Source organism: Pleuronectes platessa, chromosome 20 (genome assembly GCF_947347685.1).
Source record: "Pleuronectes platessa chromosome 20, fPlePla1.1, whole genome shotgun sequence".
NCBI classification, from domain to species: Eukaryota; Metazoa; Chordata; class Actinopteri; order Pleuronectiformes; family Pleuronectidae; genus Pleuronectes; species Pleuronectes platessa.
The window spans coordinates 7,713,888-7,740,390 of record NC_070645.1 but is presented as its reverse complement, the minus strand read 5'-3'; the positions used below and the strand labels follow the sequence as shown (position 1 = coordinate 7,740,390).

The following is a 26,503-nucleotide window of genomic DNA, read 5'->3' as shown; positions in this document are numbered from 1 at the left end:
AACATGCCTTTGAGGCTGTAATTATTTTCCAGGTACGTGACCCCATGTTGCACTAAATTATCGTAAGTGATAATGAAAGCTCAGGGTGGCACTGACACTAATTAACCTGGTGGAACCTTTATTATTATTTCATTTGACAGAAATCAGCATTTGGTTAAAGGCACCTTGTAGATATTCTGGCCCCTTGAACCACTACTGAGCCAAGTCTTTCATGTTTTTATGTGTTGGTCCATGATGTGATTGTATTGTGCACGCACATGACAGCTTGGTACCTCTGGGATGCTTTGCAGTGTTGTTCTTTTGGGGTTGGAGAAGTGGATCCAGGGGATGAGGTGTTTCCATGTGGGTTTGTTGATTTGGCGTTTAAGTCTACTCCGATAACAGATTATTTTCAGTTTGCGTTGTAAGGTTGTGAGAATAAATACCTTTTGTCAAGCTAGATAAACTGGATGAATGGATAGATTTATTCCTGTATCATTTATTATTATATATTTAAGGAATTAGTAAAGGTATGACAATAGAAAAAGTATGATTAAATGAAACTAGCTGGCAGAAGTGCAGAGATCAGAATAATGAATGAGGAATTACCTCTATCATTATTGGCTCAAATCAGGTTTAATCCGTTCAGTCTCTTCATATCTGATGTCACTGACATCACAAAAGAGGAGTCACCGCTTACAAGGCAATTAATCAGAGGTCTTCTTCTTTAATTGCACCATCTTAGACCACATCATTATCATCATCATCATCAACAGCAGCAGCAGCAGCAGCAGCAGCAGCAGCCTGACGGTCTGGACTGAGGCACTGGAGTTGTGAATGGACGGGGGGGCGGGTTCAGTGGAACACTCGCAGCTCTCCTCCTGCTGCCTCTGGAGGAGCACACAGAGAAAAGAGCAGTCAGACATGGAGCAGCAGGAGCTCTGAACAAACACACACACACACAGATCCTCGCTTTCTTCACATACACATTTACTCACTTAACAGAATTAACAGGGGAGCGCATGCGGCATCGAGGAGTCTTGAATAAGAAAGCAAAAACAGGATGGAGGCTTCACAGCTGCTTTTCCTGCTTCTCTTGTACGGATATCTGCCAAAAGTAAGTCATTAAAAAATCTCATATAATCAGTGTTATCACGTAATATTGTTTTTATCTCATAAAAAGGTTTTTATTTATGTAGTTAATGGACAGTATATGAAGTGTATGAAAGTGAGTAAAAATATTTTTTTTTATAGTTTCATGGTTCTATTTAAACAGGATTAAAAAAAAAAGTGATATACTGTATCGTCTGATTTTAGCGAACATCTCAGACGATGTATATGTAAAAACAATGTATTTCCCACAGTAATTTTTCAATTTTCTGGACATTTAACCCATTTTACTGGTCTTTGATTTTACTTTGTTCAAATATGTTCATAGTAAGTCTCACTGTGAGAGAAACATATTTCATCTTTCTGTCTGTACATGAGTCAGTAACTGTGAAGGTGAAGTGTCGTCTATAACACAACCGTTCTGCATTTTAATAAACACCATCTCAAGGCACTTTAGACAGAAGGCCAAGACCTTCAAAATGTAAAGAGAAACCAAACAGCTCCCACAATGAGCTGCACTTACCTAAGCATAGTCACGAATATGAAAGTGGGCAAACTCAGTTTCCTATCTAAGGGGGATGTAGGCTTGACTTATGCAACTTTTACATCCAAAGTCTCATGTAAACAATTCCATTATATTTACAGTTTAATCTTACTTGATATAGGACAGATTACAATAAGATGAACTTGTGTCTTCTTTAAATTAAGATGCATGCACAACTGTGAGTTGCTGTATTGATTCTGCAGGGACTCTCCGTGTTCCCGATCAGTTTTATGTGTGTGGTAAATGACCAGTTTCATATTTACGACTTTGCAGTTAATAGTTGTTTCTCCCTCTGGGTCGAGATAATTGGATAGAAACCCTCTGAGCGCTGCCTTGTGGTGATATGTCACCTGCTCTGCAGCAGGGGATGCTGGTGCTGTGTGAAGTGTCCGCTGAGGGTGATCGGTCTTCCCTGCGTCTTGGCTTTCAGTGACACGTACAGCTCTTAAGATATATCCCAGGAATTAATTGAACAACCGACGTGAACATGCACCAAAACCAAGCACCTGGTGGTGGGATATCCTGATTCACGCCTTTTTCGTCAGGCTCAATAACAATGTTCTCAACACTTACTCCCTTATTTTCCACAGATGTTTTTATCAGTGTTAGGGGATTTCTGAAATGTTTTCCTCTCACCTCACACGATGCCTTTAAACAAGCATATTATCTCTGTCAGGTAGCCTATCTGCAATTTCACCAACAAGGAAAGGCAGCTTTATGTTACAACTTCAGAAATATGTGAGGAAATCAAATAAAAGTCTGAATCAAAGCAGTTTAAGGTTCCTGGATTATGATAATGCATTTTGGTGGGTTTTAGTCGTGACGCTCTTTCCAGGCAGAAACGACAGTGATCATGTCTCTTCCTCCTCACCTCTGACAGACCACCCCCCCCCCCCCCCCCCCCCCCCGAGGCTGCGAAAGATACAATCCAGATACGTCACTTGTTGACATATTTTAGTGGCTCTTATAGGCACCAGTGTGGAACACGTTTAATGGTTTGTCATTGTGCCCCCGCTGTGCAGCAATTGTGTCCTTTCCCCAGTCCTCGCAGGCTGTAATAACACACCCTGACATGTTTCATCAATATATCTAGTGAGGAAATGTAGTATTGAGGGGGGGAGGCAGTAAAATCCCATTTGTGGTAAAAGACAAGAAGAGTCTGAATGTGGCTGCACGTAGACGTTATTAGTTTAAAACCACGCAGTGTGTGTGTGTGTGGGGGGGGGGGGGGCGATAATGACTTCTCCTCCTGGTCTCCTTCAAAACATGAAGCTGCCTGAGAGAGACGTCGGGAGATTCGGAAGACGCTTATTTCCAGAGCAATTTACACGTCAGCTCAATATTACGCACTGATGTGTTTCGCTGTGTCTCATTTCAGATACTTTAAGTACATTCAAGTAGTTCACTATTACTTGTCCCGTGTTTGACAGGATCGTGGAAGATGGTAGTTGAAAAGGACGGTCTGCACCATAGACTGTGAGTAAAGACGGGCGAGATGTTTCCCAAAAGTGAAGCCAAAGCGATTTGATCACCACCTGGTGGCTGGCTGCAGTATAAGTCATGGTCCCTGCCTCCTCCATGTTAGCAGATGGGTGATGGACAGAACTAAAAAGCAGTAAAGAAGATTTGATCTGTCAATTTAGGTATAGTTCAAATCTGATATTTGCTCAATTTCAAAACTGTCCCTGATAAGTTTGGGTTTTTAATTAGTTAATTGATGCTATGATAATGAAGTGAAATGTCACGATTGACAGCTGAGATTCAGACTCCAGACACCTCTTTATAAGGAGCGTTCCACAAAAAGTGAATGTAGCTAAACAGAAACTTGTTGACTTTGGAGGAATCTGAATGTGTCAGGTAGTAACTACTGACATAGGTGGTTTTACATGTTACAAATGAATATATGTTACTCATATTACTCCTGTATAATTGGCATTGTAATAACATACTCACATTGCACTGCATGTTGCCATAATAGTCAGCCTGAACATGCTTATGAACTCAAACTATAAAGTGTCATTATTGAAGATTCTGAAATAAGACATGTTTCAGCTGGATCCTCAAACACTTCCTGTGTTTTGTCCTGTGTGGAAAAAATCTTTACATGTTGTCTACTCATGAGTGTTGAAAATCAAGGTGACGGCTGCAGATGTATACAAACCGTGGAGCTGCTGCTCTCCACTAAAGCTTTTAGGGTCGGGGGATAAACACGTCACTCTGCATTGAGCCGCCACACACAGACTCAAGTTTCCCACTTCATTTTCCTGTCGGCTCGCCTCATTTTTTAATTTGAGCGTTATCTCATAACTAAATGACAACAATCGACTAAAATAGCCTGGTGGCGTTCAGGAAGAGATCAATGCTGAGGTATTTGTGTGATGTTCTGCACATGGACACAGTTTGTGTTTCCGTGAGCCCCTGAGGCCTTGTAGAAGTCCAATTATCATCTGCTTAGTTTGGGATTGGCTGTTTGATTTGTTGATGCATCAATCTCCACAACTCAACTGGCTGTAGATACTATTGGTGCGTTTTCAGCATTGTTTACTTGTGAGCACTTAATATTTGTGGTCAGTATTTTAAACTCCACCGTAAATCACTGTCAGGACATTTTTACCTTTGTCTCTTGTATTATTTAGATTAGGAAATCTACCCCAAACTCAGCCGGTGCCATAAATCACACACTCTGAACTCTAGGATTGGTTTGTTATCATGGTGTCCTCTCTGTGTATTCTGGCTCTGCTCGCAATATACAGGGTTATGTGTGAGCTAATTAAAGACCTCAATGCAACAAAGAGAGCCTGATCCTCTAAAGTCCCTGCGCACATTCCTTCATCATGTCTGTTTTCCAGCCTGATGGGAGACATGGTTTCAGTTTTCTGTTGTTTATGCAGCTTCAATGGTTTCGGGCTAACTTTATTCTTTATTGACATTGATTATATTTCTCAAAAAACTGAAAACAAGGCAGTGAACTACTTGCATATCAATTTCAACTGAAAATATGGGATGTTAGTGAGAGTTTTCAGATGGCAGTTAGGGGTAAGATGATTTTATTCAAAGTTTCAGCAGAAGTACGTGATTTTGAAGCGAGACTATGTAGCTGGGGAAACAGCGGCCTCTATGGCAACAAGTGGTACAGAACGCTGGTTCATTTCTTTGGGTCCGAGTATAATGATATAATTTAACGCATAACGTAACATAATTTAAATGCATTTATCTTAGTTGATCTAAACAAATACACATTGATTGAACAATACAATCATAGCTTCACTTGACACTATGATCACAACACTGATATTAAACCTAACGTTCACTGTGATATAAGATATTAACTTTCACTCCGAGGAGCCTGTGGTTTCAAATCCTCTCCCAAACGCTCTACTATTACGTTTGCTGGACACTAAATTTCTTGGTAATCAGAAATAAGGTTACCAAAGGGTCTGGCCAACATGAGATTTCCTCCTCCGTCCATGTTCCTGTGCTCAGATATTGTCAGCAGATTAATCCCCTGCCTCCTGGCTGCTGCTGCTGCTGCTATTACTGCAGGATATGTTGGATTTTCTGTGGTAATCGGCTGCAGGCAAAGACTCCTGTGAGCAAACCTGTGGGGGTTATGACGGTGTTAGGAGAACCTCACGGGGGGGAGAGATCGAGTGAGGAGATAAATAAAGCTCAGGGTGTGCAGATAGAGATAGTTTGTACTTTTTTATATCTCGTGTTTCCATGTTTACCTCCAGGTCACCAAAGTCTGTAGCAGAACATGATGCATGTTACTGAGTTCTTCTGATCATGCTGTGATGAAAACCCTGCAGCAGTCTTTCCCCCTCCAGACGTGTTTTAGAGGGATATAACAGTAATTTTTTCCCTATTATCACAGAAGTTACACAATAATATCTCCGCCTGAGAAGTTGTGCAACGTGACCTGCTCTTATTTTGTGCTCAATTATTTTCTGCACAATCAGACTTCACTAAGCACAGCATGTCCATCAGCTGTCGGGTATTTACTTCTTCTTTAAACGTTTATTTCCGCCTCATTACGTCGAGTCATTACACTAACGTGCGCGTTTCTGTCGCTCTGTGAGCTGTTGTGTCGTGTGTGTGTGTGTGAGTCGAGTTTAGTGTATTGTCTGCTCTCTGCTGGTTTAATAAAGTCGTATATTGGGAGCTCAACCTCCGACTGAACAGGGCGTTTGAGGGTGATGGATGAGGATGATTTCATGTCTGACAGCTCCATGGGGGTTGGGGCTCATGAGAAGAGAAAGTAAGGACATCCCTCCAAGAACCAATTAGAGAACATGAGTTGTACAGTTGTAAATACATCCAGCGCTTTGTGCATCACTCTTTGCTGCACCCTGACCTTTCCTGCCTCCAGTGTCCTATGTACCATCGTATGAGGGTGAAGCCCCTTTTCTCCTGGAGTCTATGATTACGCTCGGCTTCGTGCCGACTTCTCCTCCCTCTCTTTCTCTCTTCATCTCCACTGACCTTCTCAAGCTCCTCGCTCATTTTACATATTTCCATTGACCCACCGGCTCTCCAACCAGCGGCTATCGCTCCGCATTTTTCAGCCTGTGTTGACACAGATGAACATTTGCGGTAGATTACTCAGTGGCTGCCTTCTCCACTTCCTAATCCATTTGCATGATAGCATCTGTTTGCCCAGCGAGAAGGAGCTCTGTTTGAAATTCAGAAAGTGAGGACATTTCTGTGTGTTTACTGTGTTATAAGCCTGAGGTTCATCCTAAGAACAAAGCTCGGAAAGCTTCAGTTGCAGGAATGTCTTTTATTATCAGCAAATGTTTCCTTCCACGTAACCACTCTACCAGTCTTGACCTTTTAATAACTGTGATGCGATGGAGGCATATGTTCGATACCGGATGCCTGAATGTGCTTTTCACCTCTTCCACAGGTGTTATCGGTGCAGATGTGTGACGTGGTGAATGAGATCGAGCAGGAGAAGGAGCGCTGCGAGAACAGCACCTCTGGGAACATCACTTCAGGTCATTTTCTGAAATACATTTTCCCCCATCTGGCTGTTTGGAGGGTGCAGGCGGCTATTCCGAGGAAATGGGAAACAGTATGAGTAAATAAATAGTGAGGTATAAGGTAGCGCAGCGTGGGAGTTTTCAGATAAAGCTCCATTAAGGGCAGAAATACCTTTTTTCAGACACAGCTGATTGAATTAGCCTGAGTGTAACCTCTGCCAACTCTCACAGTCACTCAAAGGTTCAAGGAAATTCACATTTAGTTGCTCATTTAGTTCAAAATCCTTAAGGAAGCATATGAGGCTTTGGAAGTTTCTCTTTCCTCTAGTGTGTTATTCAAGTTTATAGGCTTATGGCGGAAGAGGAGTCACATGAGGTAAGGTGAAAGGCATAAAAGTACTTAAAAAACCTCAGTGGGCAGTGTCTGCAATTTGCATCAAAATTCATACTCCTTCTCTTATTCATAAGATCTGAACAAGCTGATACAAATATTTGTAGTGTGACGTTCTCATGATTATTATCATTATTTCTGATACCAATCCAGAACCTGTCTTAGAATCATCATGTTTCTCAGTTTTCTTCAGTATCAGAGTGCTTCCACTAGAGTGTGGATACCCAACCTGAGCCTGTTGGCTCGGGTTCGGACAGAAAACATTGAAACGATGTGTATTTCATTTTGTTATGATGCACACCGCTGAAATGAGCTGAGATCATAAATACAAGTGTGAATGATTTTCTCCCCCACAGCCGTTAAAAGTCATGAGAGTAAACTGGATGGGATAGAATATTACATATATACATATTAAATTGAATAAAACTAAAGATCAGTCCTTCATATGACCCCATGAACAGGGTTAGAAACCCATCTGTTTTAAATATAACGGTTCTGTCTCCATTTACTGTCATTTTAATAAAAAATCACGCTGCGCCGTGTATCCGCTGAATAAACATGAACTGCCCGCGTGGAAACAGCTTTGCCCCTTATCTCTGCGGCGACCCTCATTTCTCCACTTCCCTATCTGCTTCCTCCACAGGAAGGTGCTGAGGAGGAGAGGTCACGTCCCTAATAAATGAATTAGATGAATGTGCCTATACGTTCACATGGTTTTACAGCATATGAAATATAGGCATTGACAGAACAGATGCAAAAATTACTTGACAGTTCCTGTACCCATCAACGCATGTTACATTAATGTTATACACATAATTACCTTTTGAGATTAATGTACAGAGTTATAAATATTGTGTGCTTTCATGTTTTTGTAGCTCAGAAATTTGTCTGTCGCAGAAATTATGCTTGTGTTTTGTTGATTTCCCCTCTGTCCTACCTACGCCTTCAAATTTAAAGGTTATGAATTCAATTTCCAATATAGAGAGGCGTTAAAAAGAAAAATTCCAGTTGAGTTGCAGCCAAATAAACAATCTATTCATGTGCTCCTAATCTGTGGCATGTGTCTGTTTATGCCCCAGCATGCAGTGTGTCAGAGGAAACTAAACATCCAGGGACTGTGGTGGTGCTGCTTTCACCATTTTAATCCTAATTGAAATTCAATGGAAGCAAAAAATAAAAATTAAACCAAAATAACAATAAGAGTAATTACTGATGGAAGTGTTTCCTGAGCTGTTGGAAAGAAAAACGAAATAATATTTCAGAGCCACAAAGACGCTGTGGAGTTCCTTTTCCTTCCCTTTCCATCGCTGGGAACAGTTTCCAGAGAGGTGACAAATATCTAATTATTTATTGATTGATAAAACTCAATAAATTGGATTCTCCCGTATCTCTCCAGCCAGACGTCACAGATACGAGCGTGTAAAATGTCTCCACTGTGGATTCACAGCCTGCTGTCGACTGTTTATGAAATAAATCTCACTTGATTGACTTATAACCGAGAGTTAAACACTTACATATTGAGTTGTGCCTGTCAGTCCCTGCTGCATCACCGCTGTCGATTGTGTCACGGATGTCACGTCAAGCACATGATGAAAAGTCACCACAGTGTGTGTACGTGTGCATTTGTGTGTGTCAGTGTGGGACAGTCTGAGTGATCCAATGTTAATCTCTCCCGACAGGTTGCCAAGGAGCGTGGGACATCATCGCCTGCTGGCCGACAGCCAGGGTGGGAGAGGTGGTCACGATAAACTGCCCCACGTACTTCAGCTACTTCAGTGACCAGCACAAAGGTAAAATCCTCCTACTTCTGTTACTGCTGATACAAAATCTATCCATCCATTTTCCACCTGGAGCCAATAGCAGCTGACAATAGGTGTGAGGTGGGGTTCACCTTGGACAGGACGCCAGTGTATCCCAGGGCCAAAATATATATATATATATATATATATATATATATATATATATATATATAAAGATAGAGAGAAAAACAACCATTCACGCACACAACTAGAATGTGGGATCATACCTGCAGCAGCTGTCCCCTTTAATTCTATCAAGCTGCACCAAGTTGCACTTTTAGAATACAGTTCTTAGAGTTCTTATGGCTTTGGACTTTGGGAGGAAGCAGGAATACCTGGAGAACACCCACACAGGCACATTAGAACATGCAAAGTCCACATGGACAGACCGAGGTCGTCCCACAGGTTTGAATCCAGACCAGAACCTGCTTGCTGTGAGGCGATGGTGCTATCCGCTGCCACACCAAAAGTTACTTTCACTTTTACTTGAGTCATTTTTTGTGTCTTATACTTTTACTTAAGTGAAATGCTTGAGTACTTCCTCCACCTCTGCAAAACACATTATATTCAAAATACTTTTTGATTATTTTTCCCTAACCGACAGTTATATGTTCACAGAACTGATGCACATTAAAAACAATGAAAATCTGTCTTTAAAACAAATGCATTGTCCTTTATGGGTCTGAAAATGTATTCACGCTGTAGTAATGTGATAATGTGGAGCAGTTTTAGGTTATTTTCCAGTGATTACTATTTATCTAGCTGGGAGTGTTTTGACATCTATTCAAAGTATCATTCGTTGGGAAAATCAAAGGAAGGACCATTTCCGGATTAATTAGTGAGATTTGCATACAGTCGAGCCTTTAGGAAGATGAATTGTGTTGCTTGCATGCAAATGGTCATTTAGATTCATCAAGGCGGTTTCAGCTTCAGCTCCTGAGGCCACGAGGAAGTTATGAGGAACCCTGCAGAGGGCTGAAGGCAGACGACAGACAGGACAGTGGACGTTGACTCATGAGCCTCATAGCGAGCCTCATTACAGCGATGATGTTTGCATCCATAATTTTTTTTGGACCATTTCTCTAATGTTCCCGTAGAGTGAGAAGAGTAGACCTCTCTCCCACTCTCTCTCCACCACAGCTTCTCTCAGACAAAGCTCTGGTCTATCCTGTGTTGACGCTGTGGACTAATGCATTAAAAAGTGTTTCAGATAGAGGGGGGGAGGGGGGGGGGGTTGTTCTCCAGGTGCCTCAAACCCGGGATCCGAGTTGATCCGGGTTACTGTAAACAGTGTGTAGTGTTTACACAAGCTGAAGGGGAGAGCAGATTTAAAGTGAGCAAGTAAAAAACAGTCAGGGTCTGAGAAAACAAGGAGGAATCCAGATCCTCCTGAAACCTTTGCTTTGGAACCGGCACACACTCAAAGAGGAGGGACGATTCACCAAGATGAGATAAGAAAGAGAAACGGGCCTCATGGCACAGACAGGTGGAATGTAAGAAACTCTTTAGATTGCTATTAATAATTTTTTTGGTGGTTTTACATCTATTTAGTATATTTATTTATTTGTTGTGCTAATTTCGATGTTATTTCTTGTTTCTGTTGAGGTCGTTTTGCGGTGTTTTGAACCCAGTGATAGTTTCATCTCTATTTTTGTCCATTTGAAGCCATTTTGGGTCTTTGTGCTCATTTTATGTACTTTTTGGGGCCGTTTTTTTTTTTTTTTGCATCACTTTATCAATCAATCAATCAAATTGTATTTGTATAGCCCATATTCACAAATTACAATTCATCTCGTAGGGCTTTAACAGGGTGTGACATCCTCTGTCCTTAACCCTCAGCAAGAGTAAGGAAAAACTACTAAAAACCCTTTTAACAGGGTAAAAATACGTAGAAACCTCAGAGAGAGCCACATGTGAGGGATCCCTCTCCCAGGACGGACAGAAGTGCAATAGATGCCACGTGTAAGTCTCTAGCAGCATTTGATGAGGGTAAACATCCCGAAGGACAACCCCAACATGATATGCCAAGCAATCCCACTGCAATCACAGTCCATGGTCAGCAACCATCCAGACCACGATCCACCATCTAGACCAGACGCCACTCCAGTCCTCAGTCACCGTCCACCGCCGCCCACCAGGACCCATCACGAGCCACCACCGCGGTCCTGGTCCACCGCCCGTGCCCAATGCCAACGCGACACAGGGTCCGCCACCAGCACCACGATCAGCCCACATGACTCAAAATCCGCCACACTGGATCCAACACCGCGACCCCCGGTGCACGATCCACAAACCGCAAAGTTGTTTTTGTTAAGTTTTTGTCTTTTAAATGTTTTTTTGGTGTCTCCAGTCAGTTTCAGCCCCTTATAGGTTGTTTGTGGTCTTTTTGTAGTCATTTGTTTGACTTTTATTGCAGCTTCATGCCGGGGCTCCATCCTTCCTCCATCCTTTACACTCGTGAACAACATTTTATACTTTGAAAATTTCAAAAACTAGAGCACATTTTTGCGTTTTTGCAATCTTTCTTTCCTACGTGATGTCCTTGGATATCGGTGCTTTGTTGTGGATGAATTTCTACCATTCACTTCCCTTCCCTTAAAAGCCTGGTGTCCTTGTCTATCGCTATCACCACATCAACTCCTCTGCTGCCCGGAGACCTTCAACATATCTGTCAACACCTGAACCATCAAAACATCGGCTGCCTGACTCAACAATCACAAACTTATTTAAAAAACTTTGGCTCCTCTTAAATTACATGAACCTTTTCACAAGGTTTCTTCAATTAGATGTGAGTGAGATACTGAGTTATTAAATGAAACACACATCAATACGGGGGAACATGGTGGCTCAGATCAGCATGTACACCAGTTTGGATATTTTCTGACCCGAGCTTCTCCTTCAGATCTTCTCCTTCACTCTCAGTCATTTTCCAATCTGTGCTGATGGAAATCCATTTCCTCTTTTCAGCAGCTCGGGACTTTCACCTGCAGCTCTTTCACCTGCTCCTCTTGTGTGTCTGTGTGACCCAGCCGTGCAGTCGCTGTTCACTCTGACCTCCTGACTGAGATATGTGCTAATAGACCACTATTGAGAGCACCACTAGACACAGGGATTTTACTGACTGGTAACCAGTACCACACTAACAGGTGATACCTCACTGTAAAATCCATCTTGTGCAGGTCATATAAGCACAAGCTCTGCAATGAGATGGATAAGAGTCTAACTCTGGTGTTAGTCTGGCAGCTGAAATCAGTTTGATTGTTTTTTCTCTGATAAAAGTTTCTATTTTTACAAAGACCAAAGCTCCAGTTTGGTCTCTTGTCATGATTCTGCCCCTGAACAGACTCTGAAACTCTAAAATATATCTTTGTAAATCTTATTGTTGGACTGTTTCCTGACTTTAACCCTGTTATTTAGCGTATTACCCAGTTTTAGGGGGAAGCGTAGCGTGCATTGCTTTAGAGTTGTTGTTATCTTCAGAAGACACAGGGCTACCTCTTTCCACCTGTTTCCAGTCCGACACTAAGCTAAGCTAACAGACTACATCTCTAACAGCCAGAAGGAGGGATATTGATTTTCTCATCTAATTCTTGGCAAGAAAATTGCTGCAGAGGATGACGAGGTGTAAATTTAGATGAGCTAACGTCTATAGTTGCAGTTCTGCCCTGATTTAACGTATAAGCTTGATGTTGTTACACAGTGTCTAAAGTTTTAAGTCGTGTTCGTATATATTTTTTGTCGTTTTACTTCCAAAAATCCTCGACTAAATGTGGGTGATCTCTTTTACCTTTGCACAAATGTAAATGAAGCCAAACCATCACCTCTTACAAATCTGATATCCAACGTGTGAGTTTGGATGTTCTTAAAACTCCACCTGTATTGATGGAGCGACGACAGAAGTTTAACACTGTTGGTTGTGGGGGTCTTGAATTTTTAATTTTTACTGTCAAAGATTGTGTTCTTTGTAAATTGATCAGTAATAGTGATTTACATTAGATGTACAGTATGATGGGGAATATCAGAGAAACATTATTATCAGTCTGTAGAAATAAATGTATATTATAAACATTGTTGTGTGATAACAACCTCAGTGTTAACTTCCATTTCACATGATGCACAGCTGAGCCACAAGTTACCTAAGCGAGGAGTTGACCTGTTATTTATTCAGTGAACACACAAACAAGATCGAGACATTCTAACATACTGGGACTTATCCTTTATAATAATATAATTTACTCTGATTCATCTTCCAGGTAATGGTCGATTCATCTTGTTAGAAATCATAACAAAAAAGACTTTGACACCTGGATTTATATTTTTAGTATCAAAGAAAGACAGAGATAAATGTTGGTGCATCAACTGATACAAACAGGAACTGATAGTAAACTGACCTAGATACATTTTAGAGATGCCATATTTTCACAATTAAAATTTCTATAACGTGGCTCAAATTTTTGCCCACAGCTGACTAACCAACTTGTGCTTCCTGTGATCTTAATGTGTGATGCAAGAAATCAACCAAAGAAAGTAATTTGATTTTATTCTACAAAATATTTTCATTAATTTCTATCTTAAACTCAGGATTGCCTTGACATGTCTTTCACTCAAAGAGGTTTTAAATTGAGTTGTAAACAAACTAATCCGCCTGATTTCTTTAACTTCACACTCCTTTTATCGTGAACCTGACCTTGTCACCACATCGAAAGTTTGGGATTTGAATATCTTAGTGTAATAAGTTGAAGGGTCTGACTGGGGAGATGGTAGAAAGATTTTAAAAGCTGTTAACTTCATTGTTGAACCCATGCAGGTGAAGCCACACTTCAGTAGTACGACATGAACTTTACTTTGAATCCTTGAGACTTTTTGTCTGACTGATGTTGAGTGGGCGTCTGCAAATTGAATGAATACCAAATATTCATGACCTTTTTCCTCGTATTGAACTATTGTTTTGCTTGCCCCCACATATTCACAGAAAAAAATCGTTGTACCTTTAATGGGAAGCATCAGTAACTTGTGATATTTTTCATGTTGATTTATATCATCCTCTTTTTTCTCTTCAGGCACCAAAATATCCTTTTCACATTAATTCTATCTCAGTGTGTCACAGCAGCCTGGTTGTATTACACAGAGATGTAAACAGTTTCCTGAATGCTTCAGTCCTCTGGGTTCAGGGATAGAAACAAACATTATTACAACCGCTGCTGCTCAGGAGACCTGTTCCACACCACTGAGTTAACACCACACACACTCACATGCACTGGAACTAAAGCTGAACATGCACTGAAGTCCACATTTTCCAGAGGGGCTGTTTGTGAGGAGGTAAATGTCTGAGTCAATTGTTCCGGACATTTTCTGGATCATTACCCCCTGGTACGATGTCCGAGTGATCCCATGTGAGAATTCAGCAGGAAAATGTCCAGAGAATCTACAGTTAATGTTGTTTCTAACCCGCGACACAAAACCAATCTGAGAAAAAATTAAGAGCACAAGTCTCAGGACAAAAAAAAGGAGCCATAAACATGGAAAATGCTGATGAAGATGTGAACTTTGAAAGACAAGATTGGAGAGCTTTTGGCGATAAGAGCCTCCGCTGGTGCCGAAGTGCTATATACAAATCTTGATTTCCACAGTGGAATTCGTATCTCCTCATCCTGAATGTTCCAGACATGTTCTCTCATCTCCTGCCTCCGTCTTCACATTTGAAAGGCAAAGTTGGTAAAATGTCTGGACCCAATGTCCCAGACGGAGCTCACATCTGAAAACTGCTTCACAGTTTTGCTGCAGAAACTATTCAGATCCCTTCACTTTCAGGACACTTCTTTGTGTTGTACATTTCACAATAATTAACGAGCTTATTGAAATACATTTAACAATAATTTTACTAGAGACATTAACCTGTAGTAAAGGAAATCGGTTGGACAAAGTTTGCAAAGCCAAACTAAAATCCTGAAGTCTCCGTAGAGCTCATTGTGGAGCTGCATGAGTCAGAGAAAGGTTAAAGCTAATTCTATCGCAGATCCAGAGTTCATGTCTGAAAACAGAATCAGAGAGAAAAGTCACATCGGGTCCGATTAACACCTGACATTTGCTTTGACCAGTTTAACAGTTCGGACTTTTTCTGTCCCTCTAGTCATCGAACCGTTCACAATCAAAGTAATGTAGCATTTTAAAGTGATTTTCTGAAGATGAGACTGATGGATGTCCTCGAACTCGGCGTTCTACTGATCATAAAGAGCGAATACCAATTACTGAAGCTTGAATGGAACTTGAGAAACAATGTAGTACACGTACATTTTCGCACCTTTTCACACCGTATGAACAATCAGCACAAAGTTTCTATGCTCAGTGACCCTCACAGAAATGAGTCACTGTGAGAGATGAAGTTGAATATGTGCTCATCTGCATGATTATACGCTGTGTAGCAATCGAAACACACAACATTACATTCAAGTGGGAGGTAGAAGGAACAAAAGAGTCAATATTCCTCTGACATTTCTTCAATTGTACTTTATTTTCTTTTTCTTTTTCGTGAACACAGGACTAAACGGCTCTAATCTTCTCTGGACCAGACGAAGACTGTCTGAAAAGTGAAACAACTTCAGACAGCCAGCTGTCCACAAGAACTCGTTTTAGTTTCCCAATCATCAAGAAGTCATGTCAGATCAATTGATGAGGCAGTGATTTTCTCTTGCGCTGCTCACTTTGATGGATTTGTTGATGTGACTCCTCTTTGGTTTCTGTTGAAATGCTGCTTTAAGATCAGATGCAATCAGCTGTACTGCAATCAGCAGTACAGAAGGAGGATGTTGTCGTCTATTTGCCTCCTCTTAGTCTGTGGCAGCAGCCTCAGGCTCTAAATAAAATCATTCAACTGAGGAGACTATATGACTTCGAGCATTGGCACGGCCGGAGAATCGGACACTGTGCAGGCGATTATAAAACATTGAAAGGAGCATGGGACGTTTACTGACAAGCCTGACCACGACGTTTAAGACATTAACAGCTTGAGGTGAACTCCTCTGGAGACTTTGCCTGGTTCGGCTCATTCTGTCTTTCTTTTTTATTATTATTCCGTCTGTCCGTCCATCCATCATCCCTCCTGACTCACTTTAAGTTTTCACCATCTTGACATTTCCAGGCGAAGAGGACACTCGCACAGTCTGACTGCTCCGACCTGAGGGAGCACCACGAAATTACATCTATCTATTTATCTATCTATCTATCTATCTATCTATCTATCTATCTATCTATCTATCTATCTATCTATCTATCTATCTATCTATCTATCTACCTACCTACCTACCTACCTACCTACCTACCTACCTACCTACCTACCTATCTATCTATCTATCTATCTATCTACCTACCTACCTACCTACCTACCTACCTACCTACCTACCTACCTATCTATCTATCTATCTATCTATCTATCTATCTATCTATCTACCTACCTACCTACCTACCTACCTATCTATCTATCTATCTATCTATCTATCTATCTATCTATCTATCTACCTACCTACCTACCTACCTACCTACCTACCTACCTATCTATCTATCTATCTATCTATCTATCTATCTACCTACCTACCTACCTACCTACCTACCTATCTATCTATCTATCTATCTATCTGTTTATCAACAGAAAACCAGCAATATTTACAACATTCAAAAGACAGTTTCAAAATATGGAGACACTAGAGGAGGTTATTACATCAGGGACCATGGCAGAAAAAAAGCGACAACAGATCCATCATGGATGATAAATGAGGCCCTTAATCAACAATATTGTGACAATGGAGAGTACCTGCCCCAATCATTAGATCTTGTGGACATGCAGAACCGACACACCGAACGAACGCAGGATACACGAGGCAGCCCTGCTTTCCTTCCTTAGTCTTGTTTATCTTTTTTTTTCAAAATCTAAATATCATCTCGCTACTTTCAGTTTTGTGGGCTTTAATTCTGATTCCAGAGTCTGCACCAATCAGATGACACATGCTGTGCTGCTGAGGAACAGGTCGAAGTATCCAAACACTTATTAAGTTTTCCACCCAACACCAACACAAAAATCAATATCCAACGAGCTGATGCCATCCCAGTGCAACACCACGTTCGAAAACTCCATATCTCTTACAGTGAGAAACCAAATCTGAAAATATTGCTTTCATCAATCACGCAACACTGTATAGGGATACGTCAAATCATTCACCTCCCCCTGATCGTGGAGGCAATTCTGGGCAACCTATATTTCCTAGCTCTGCTGTTATGATGCAGTCAATACGGATAAAAAAGAAAGAAATTAAAGTGTTCTGTAATGACACAGATGCATAACAGGAATGACTCGAGGTTTTAAGTTTAAGTTAAAACGACGGCTGAGGATGCCCCCTGTGTAAAAAGACGTGCTGCCTCAGGTGACCATGACTCCGCTCGATGGGGTCATTCCTCTATTTCTCTGCTAATGGCTCGACGCTGTGGCTAATGACAGAGCTCCACTTACTCTTCTGTCGCACACAAGAGGATGTGGCGACAGCTGCTGCCATCTGCACCTGCATCATCGTTCGACCGTGGCTGTCTGGCAGCTCCTTTATCCATATTGTGAGTTCCTAGAGTATAGAAAAATAGGAACTAAACAAAAAGTTAAGAATAAAACCAGAAAGATAGATAAATTGTAAAATGGTAATAATCATATCATTCATTATTTCAAAAAAATGTAATGTTATGTTTGAAATGCGGTTGTGAAATTGTACTTAATATGTTTGACTCATTCGGTCTTAGCCATGCAAGCAGAGTTGTTCTGGTGATGTCATCTCACCACTATTGGAAGGCGTGTGATAAAGACAGCTTAATGTCCCTGTATCGAGACTCCCCAGACCATGGAGGAATGGGTCCATGGTCTGGAGAGTCTCGATACAGGGACATTAAGCATTCGTGTTGATTCCCCACTGTGGTAGGTTGTCCCTGGTTTTGTTTACTTTTGTAAAACTTTTCTAACCCAGTCCTCCTTCTGCTGAAGGTTGTTCCATTGGGTTCAATCAACTTCTAAAGCCTGAAAACCTCTTGAAAGAGCAATTACATGATTAGGTTCACATTACTAGGTTTTGACATAAATCAATGAAAATCTGTAGTTTCTCCCATATAGTCAAATATATTGAGTGAATGGACAAATAAACGTTACGTCAGACTGGATAAAGGAAGAAGCTCTTCTCCTGCTATTGCTTCAATTCTGATTGGATAGATGTTTACATGTCAGAAGTGAAACCTTGGAAGAAATCGAAAAATAAATAAAAGCTGCGATACTGCTTAGTGAAATTCTGTTGTTGATGTGAAAGCTTGCATTGACTGGATAAAGATTTAAGAAATAACAATACCTTGTGAATTAATCATTTCTAGTGTGCAAAAGCCTTCATATACTATATATATATTTAATCTCTTCAAGTATTCTGATGAGAAAAATGTTTCTGTCTGTGCAGCAGCCTTGAGTTCAGGCGCAGCTACTTTAATTTCAGGTGCTTTGCTTTCCCCTCTCTTCTTTCCCCTCCATCCGTCTGCTATATTTAACAATTGAGCAATAAATCTGTTGAAAAGATCCGTGGTGAATCATCCAGAGTCAACGGGTCTGAAAGATGACTTTACTCCTACTTTAGTCGATGTTTCATTCAGGAACCTCAGGCGAATTCAGCCCACGCGCTCCCATTGCAGCATTTCCAAAAACCTCTGAAAAGTTGTTTGGTGACAGCAGAGAGGATGTTGATTTAATGAGGTGTGTGTGTGTGTGTGTGTGTGTGTGTGTGTGTGTGTGTGTGTGCGGCGTAACAGACGCACAGACCCATGAAAGAGTTTTTCGATTAATAGAGGGATGGATTTAACAGATAAGGAACAATTCACTAACATCCTTCGAGCATCATTCTCAAATGCAGCCGCATCCCTGATGGAAAATGGGACATTTCAATCACATGACCTTTCTCTGACTGAGCAGCATTCATACAGTTCCTCCCCTGCTTCATTTGCTTCCCCCCCACAGCTCATTACCTGCATACAGCATTCGGCCGTAATGGGTTGGCTTTGCAGGCACTGAAGCAACTTGGCTGTCGGTCACATTGATCACAAATGAACCTCTGATGCCCCGTAAATGAATAACCCATAAATAAATATCATGAATAAACCAAATTTCTGACATTTTCTGTTGCTGCCTTTACAGAGCATTTCAGCTGCAATTAAATACAAAACGTATGACTAGTCACAAAAAAAGAATCATATATTTAGATCACTATGTTCGATAAGGATCCGTTGTTTTAGCATTTCAGTCAGGCAACTCATGTTCAAATGTTTATTGCAGGTTAGGGTTTGGCGTCTAGTCTGAGTCCATCCCCCGATAGAATTCCATAGATATGAAGGGAGTGATGAGCAAATACTTGTAACCCCCCGTCGAAGCCTACAGGTGAATGCTGGGGGCGGTTGAGGGGCCAAGGCAACATGGGAGCAAAACTGCCGCAGCAACCAGGGGCAAGCAAAGGGAGGGAAGGGAGGTTGTTTCTGCTTAAATAGATAAGGCGGGTGTGTATTATAGATGATGGTGGAGAGTGAGGTATGTCACGTGATTGGAGCAGCGCAGCTCGAGCTTCTGCTAAAAGCAAAAAAACGATTTCCATCAATAGAATTTTGGTGAGAATACAAATTCATTTATACAAATACATATTAGCTGCATCTGAATCCTCATCTAAAATTCCACCCCCCCGATCCAGATCTTCCCTGACCTGTACCACATATGAAACAAACAAAAGCAGAAGAAAACATAACCTCCTTGGCAGAGGTAAAAATAACTGAGGTATCAGGCCCGACCCTTGTTCCTCGGATGTTTCTACTGTGAGAACTAGACAGTTATGTGTCGGGATGTTTGGCCTTAGCAGAGGTATGTGCTCGCAATGCCATTCTGGTCTAAGAATGTTAATGCATCCTGAACATTACATGCGTATTTCCTGTATTTGCAGTCAGATGAGCCATGTGAGAGACCGAGCAGGAAGACCAGAGAGCCACAGAGTTTCTTTGAACGAAAAGTTGTTTTTTAATTCAGTTTCCATTAACAAAAAGTAAAAAGAAAATCTCACAACCGGTAAAAAGGCAAATGATCCTCGAGCAGCAGCTGGCGACCAGTTGACAGCATCTCAACAGAAACACCCCCCCCCCCACTTGACTGCGCGATGGGAACATATATGGTGGCTGGTCAAGCCACTCAAAACAAAGAGGGGGATACACATAGACATGATAACGTTGAAAACAAACTACTGCCACAACATCACATCCCCGTATTAGACCATATAATATTAACTAAGGAAAATGAATTAAATATAAATATCAAGCATAATTAAAGATTTAACAATTACAAATATAGATAAGGCAACAATGTCCTTCCCCATGATGGCAATAGACATGGTGCAGTCCAATTAGGACTCACAGCCATTTAAGGTGGTCTGCTGCAGCTGGGCCTCCTTTTGCTGAATGGCCAGATGACTCCAGAAACAACCCCCCAGGAACTGGTAACTCAAAGAAAACGTAATTAATTATCACAGAAAGAAAATATTTAACAAATAAAAGTGTTGTATTAAATCAAAATGTGTCCAGTTATTTGTGGGTGCGTGTGCAAAAACAAACAACTAAGCAAATTAGAAATCAAGAAGTTACCACCATCTTTCGGAATGTTAGTGTGTGGTTGCTGGTGCGGCCATCACAAGCCACAAGATATAAGAATGTCAATTTCTATAACAGCCGAATGCTTTTCTGCATGCACAGATATGTACAGGTCAATAGCCAGTGTGCGATTTCAGCAACAGGAACGATTAACAGTACGTCTCACAGAACAGAAAGTGCTGCATCGATTTTAAACTCATACTGGGGAGCAGCTGAAAGAGAAATCCACTGCCTGGGCGGCCTAGGTGACCTCTGAATGTGTTCTCCATCTCCAGGTAACCTCTCGAAAACCTGCACGGCACATGGCTGGACCGAGATGAGGCCTGTAGATATCGCCGTAAACTGTGGATACAATCTGAACAGCACCAGCGACGATGTGAGTAAACTGCTTTGGTCGATAAGAGCCTGTAAAGGAATGAGCTCAGCGGCACTGTGGGAAACCGTCTGGAAAGCCTGCTGGGTAGAAGGGATTAGGTGGGAGAATGACTTGTATTTATTCTGTGGGTGAGTGTTGCTTGGCCCATCAGTGAAGTGGCTGAACTGATGAACTGTTGGTGTCACCACTCCAGTGATTACCTTGTTCATTCAGCCCTCTTTCTGGTATTTTGTAACGTCTCAAATGTCTGGGTTTAGGCTATTGCAATTTAACTTACTGTACACTATAGTAGAGATCATAGTCATTGACATCTTCAGAAAGGTTGCCTTTAAGGCCAAAATGCATCAAATGACGTTCTTGTATTTTTTGTTTAGAGAGAACCTCTGTCTGTGCTGTCTCCAGTGCAGCAGGGTGAAGTGTGGATGTGCAGGAAAGGGCTGTAAAAGCCGTCTCGTGGGTTCTCTGCTCCCTGAGCCTCAGAGGCCGCCTCATTACCAAGAAGTCTGGAAGGACCTTTCTCTAAAAGCAAACCCATGTCCGTCCATCTGCTTTCTTTATATCTACATGTCGTTTTCTTCGAGCACAAAACCTACTTTGCAACGGCAGTGACCACGTGACACTGCCCTGGAAGAATCTATTATATTGAATGACAACCATTACCTTGGAGAATGTCAGTGGTTCAGTTCAACAGTTCAACAGTGTGTGAAAACCAAAAAAGCTCTTAAGCATCTGTCTGTTTTCTTCACCATGACTTGTATTGATTGATATTGTTTGATTTTCTGTTGATGGAGTTTTTCTTTTTTCTATGCAGGGCAAGTTTTTCTTGCAGGTGAAGATTGGCTACACCATCGGTCACAGTGTTTCCCTCGTCTCTCTCACCACGGCTATTGTGATCCTCTGCATCTTCAGGTACATAAAGTACAAAATCAACAGATGCTTAGTTCATCAGGAAACAGTAACTTTAACTTGGAGTCATGGGAGTGAAATAAAATAAGGAAATCAGGAAAATATGAATATCAATCAATGTGGAAAAATTAGGAAAGATAAGTAAAAGGTCAAACAAGCAATAAAGGAAAGCAAAAAGCAATGATAAAAGACGAAATATCTTGCATTACATGTTTTAGACATTCAGAAAATAGCACATTTATATACAACAGGTGCATTCATTTAACGAATAAATGAGAAAGTATTGAAATTCTCCACTTATTTTCAAATTTTTTCCAGATTTATCTTTTTGTATGTCCCTCCAATGACTCCGAACTTCTCAACTTATGAGTTGCTTTGAAATCCTCTTGGTCTTTTGCCCTTACACAAGAATTTGCAATCCTTTGTACTTTAATAATTTCCTAGGCCTCACATGGTCAGTTTCAGAAAAGGATAAAAGGATCGGATGAAACAGAATTCCCAGCTGCGGGGCCACAAAGCCACGAAGCCACAGTGAGGTTATCCCTGCTGTGATGCAATGTCGGCGCCGTTTCACTGGCGAGCATCAGAACTGGGATTGGATAATTTCAGATCAATGCAGCCTCACGTCTGACCAGATATAAAAGGCTTAGCTTCAAGAATGAAAGACGAGAAGAAAGATACAAACACGTTCTAAATAAAACAAATTGTCACTCAGGCTTGAGGTTCACATCAGCAGCAGTTTGGAGGTTTAACATCTGAAGTGCACAAACCGATCTGTTCCCTGTTTGACTGAGTGTTTGCTCGATAACAATTACTCTTCCCTATCGTGAGACTGACGGAGATCACAGCCTGAGACTTTAACATGTAGAGGAACATGAATAGATAATATATACAGTGTGACTCACACAGTAGGCTACAGGAGAGTGCTTCTTCTTCTGAAGGTCATTCCTCCACTTCATTAACATGAGATCTGAGCACGACCTCCAGAAATGTTACAAGGAAACGTCAAAGAAATACGTCTGAAAGAAAACGCTCATTTAATCCTCTGCTCTTCGTTTTGTTCACCAAACACCAAATTTGTCTTTTCTGTTGCTTTGAAATAATTCCTCTTGTCACATCACCCACCATCGCTCACTTTCTCTCTTGCCTTGTGGACGAGACTTCTCAGGAGCACCATGATGATATTTGAGTTGGACTCATTACAGAGGTCAGAGGTCAAGGTCACATTGACCTCACATGAGTCTGAACTAATACATTATTCGATACTGCACTGGTTGGCGGAGGTGTACAGCTGCAGGCCTGTAATTCTAGCTTCTCTTTAACTGCAGGACATTTATTTTTGCATTATTCATTTGTCTTCTATATTCTGCCTCTGCCACTACACTGTGTGCTAATGCATTAGTGACTGATGAGGGCTATTTTTCAGGTTGTGTACACAGGAGAGTTATAATCTGTGCTCTCATGAATCAGTGCCATGATTCATAAAAAGGGTGTTAACATATTTCAGTTTCCTTTTTCCTCTGTATGAATCCGACAGCTTAAATTTTGATCTATATAAAGATTTATGAAAATAATTCCACACACTCTAAAGATTGTGACTGCCTCTTGATCCAGATTTAACCTCAAAGTGACAAAAAATTTACTGAGGAGCTTTATTATGCGATAATTCAGTCTTGAGATTTCACTTTATTAATGCCAAGGACATTGTGTAAGAAGTGAGAAGACCGTGTGTGTGTGTGTGTGTGTGTGTGTGTGTGTGTGTGTGTGTGTGTGTGTGTGTGTGTGTGTGTGTGTGTGTGTGTGTGTGTGTGTGTGTGTGTGTGTGTGTGGTCTTTTTGCAATGATCCCTAATCTTGCATCTCTTGCTGTCTGTTCTAGGAAGCTCCATTGCACGAGGAACTACATCCACATGCATCTGTTTGTGTCATTCATCCTGAAAGCCATCGCCGTGTTCATCAAAGATGTGGTGCTCTACGAGGTCGGGGAGGTGGACAACTGCTCGTCAGGCTCGGTGAGTTGATGGCACAAAATGCTGCTGTCTGTGACGGGAGGAACGACTCGGGGAATCCTTAGTGTCCCTGAACCTTAAAGGAGTCAGGGGCCGCTTTCTGCAGAGGATGTGGTGGGGACGAAGGCAGGATTGAATTGAGAAGGATTTAGGATGTAAGATTTCCTTATTGCTTCACCAGCTTGTCTATTGCATCGCCAGGTTCCCCGAGTTGCTTTGCTTACTGCAGCTCTGACAACAGCTAGGTCCTATAGCTTTGACGCCATCGTGCAACGAGTCCTGGGATAGGCTGGTCCCGTTGGAGCCTTTGTTGATCGAGAATGGAAGGCCACATTAAAATGAGCTTTCCAAATAGGACAGCCTAGTTCCATCGGTCTTACAGTGCAGCCTCAGGAGGACTCGGCCCCTGAATTGAGCCACGGCTCGTGTGTGATGCAGAGCTGGTCGGCTGTGTGTCCTCATTGTGCAACATAATGAGGGATCTCCCAAGCTGGAAAAGATGCATTTCTGTAGTGCTGACGTTAGAGACAAGACAAGATGGGAATTCACGTGGTTTTATGAAACGACCACTTCCATTTTCACACAGACAAATTTAAGTCAAAGAATAGATCAGAATAACAAGATAAAGCTTTACTGCAAACATGAGCTTTAGGCTGACGTACAAGACCATATGAGATTTCTTGGTCTGATACATAAAGTGCAGCTTGGTATTCTGTCGTACAGGGATATGGGCTGTGTGATATTGATTCACCCTTATTACTGTTACACAATTTATTCTGTTGTATTGTGTTATTCATGTCGAGAGAATTACGTGAGTGAGTTACAAAACAATTTTAAGAACATTTTCTTTATTGAGTCTTTGCCAGAACAAGTAAAAAAGCAAATCTCACAGATCTTCTGCAGTTCTGAATCGATACACAGATTCAGAAATGTGTGTTGTTAATCAGACTGATTGTGTCTGTGGTGTTGTGATGACGAGTCTCACCAGTGCAGAGAGCAGAGTTAACGTTGGTTGCAGCTCCCACCCATTGAATTTAAGTATCTTATGTAATCACATCTGTGTAATGAAATCTGACTTTATACTCTGTATTCTAAACTTGCATCTTATAAACCACATGGGGTATGAAGTTAATGTTTATTTTGTATCTTTATTTTAACACACACATACAGTGTATATTATCCCTTAAATTTGACTATAAAAGGAGTTAGTTTGAGAATTTGCATTTACTATAAATGATTGGCCAAGAAAGCAATCAACGACTTTAGAAACTGGCAAATGAACGTGGATTATGTATTTTCCCAAATTTCCTATCTTTTCTTCACACTGAGTGGAGACACAACACTCGGATGGACAGGCTAATTTTCAAAATCCCCTTTTCGGGTGCGATGTTATGACACACGTCAAACTTCACAGTAGATATTAACGGCCATCGTGGAGGCAAATAAACAGAGAACAGGGAACTCATCTAAGATTCTCCAAATTCCAAAACAAACAGGATCACACACTTAAGATCTTAAATTCTAGTTATGTGGAGCTTACAGGCCATTTATTGCTCATTTGTTCTGGGACATATATCAAACCACAATGTTTGGATGTCTCCCCGCCAGCTCTCTGTGCCCCCAGCAGCACCAGCAGCAGCAGCAGCCCACCACAGACCAGTGGGCCCCTGAGGCCACAGATAAGCCTGTAAACACTGTAAACACAAGGTTTATATTACACAACGGGGCCACTGACAAGAGGAGTGTGTTTAATAGTGAACTCTCCGAGAGGCTTCAGAGTAGCAATGGAACGATTAGGTTGAGGGGAGACAGGTGCTGTCATGGGTCGACTGAAAGAGACATTATGGAACCGGGCAGAACTTAAGTTAGTGTCTCTTTTAATGTGTGTGTGTGTGTTGGCTTAATTACCATTCTTGTACAGTGTTATGTTGTGACCCATTAGATTAATTCATGATATAACCGCTGTGGGCAGGCTTGACTCAATGCATTTTTTAAGGCACATGTGTGTTTCTGTGTGGGCCTGTTTATTCAAATACATATTTTCCTCTGCCTGTTCCCACCAGCAACGAAATCTTTTTGCACTGATTAGCAGAATTTATTTTTCTTCCCACCACACGCCAAGTGGGAATCATTTCATATAGGCAGCCAGATCCTCCCTGGTGAAGATGTGCATCCACACAAAACCACACTGGGACAACGCCTTTCTTGGTTTGCGTCAATAATTCAACAGCGTAACCACACTTCCATGAGAGACTGAGTTGTGTTAAGGTGTTTGTCAAAGTATACAACTTTTCCTGAAAAGTAGTTATGTAGATCATCAGCAGCAGCAGAGACATTTGGATCTTTAACATAAGTAAATAACAAAAAAACAAATATTGTGAACTCCTGAACTCCCCATGATACCATTTGGACTTTATTTTATCAGTGAGGGCTCAATAGTCATAGACTGGAATCTCCCAGGGCTCATTGGTTTGCAAATCGATGGCCTCCTACTTTCCTTCAGGCTCATGAAATCCCCATATCCCCCTTTTATATTATATCAGTGGCACTTATATGTGAAAAAATTCATACTGGCATTTCTTCATATAGACAATACGTTTCCCTTATAACGAACACAAATTAAATTGAAGGGGAAATCATTTCATATCTTCAACTAGGCAAAATAAACTTCAAGGCTTCATGATAAAAGGGAGTTTTCAAGAGCAGCACACTATTCTGGT

At 41.3% G+C, this 26,503-nt stretch overlaps 1 protein-coding gene across 1 annotated transcript in view; it reads left to right on the top strand.

The window, feature by feature from the left end:
- Window positions 1-908: 908 nt before the first annotated feature.
- vipr1b (vasoactive intestinal peptide receptor 1b) overlaps window positions 909-26,503 on the top strand; it is a 33,873-nt gene continuing 8,278 nt past the window's right edge. Inside the window, exons 1-6 of the mRNA XM_053412473.1 lie at window positions 909-1,096; window positions 6,540-6,630; window positions 8,686-8,796; window positions 20,769-20,869; window positions 21,681-21,778; window positions 23,654-23,786. Coding sequence (XP_053268448.1) covers window positions 1,043-1,096; window positions 6,540-6,630; window positions 8,686-8,796; window positions 20,769-20,869; window positions 21,681-21,778; window positions 23,654-23,786 — 588 coding nt within the window. The 5' untranslated portion in view covers window positions 909-1,042. The remainder of the gene's footprint in view (window positions 1,097-6,539; window positions 6,631-8,685; window positions 8,797-20,768; window positions 20,870-21,680; window positions 21,779-23,653; window positions 23,787-26,503) is intronic.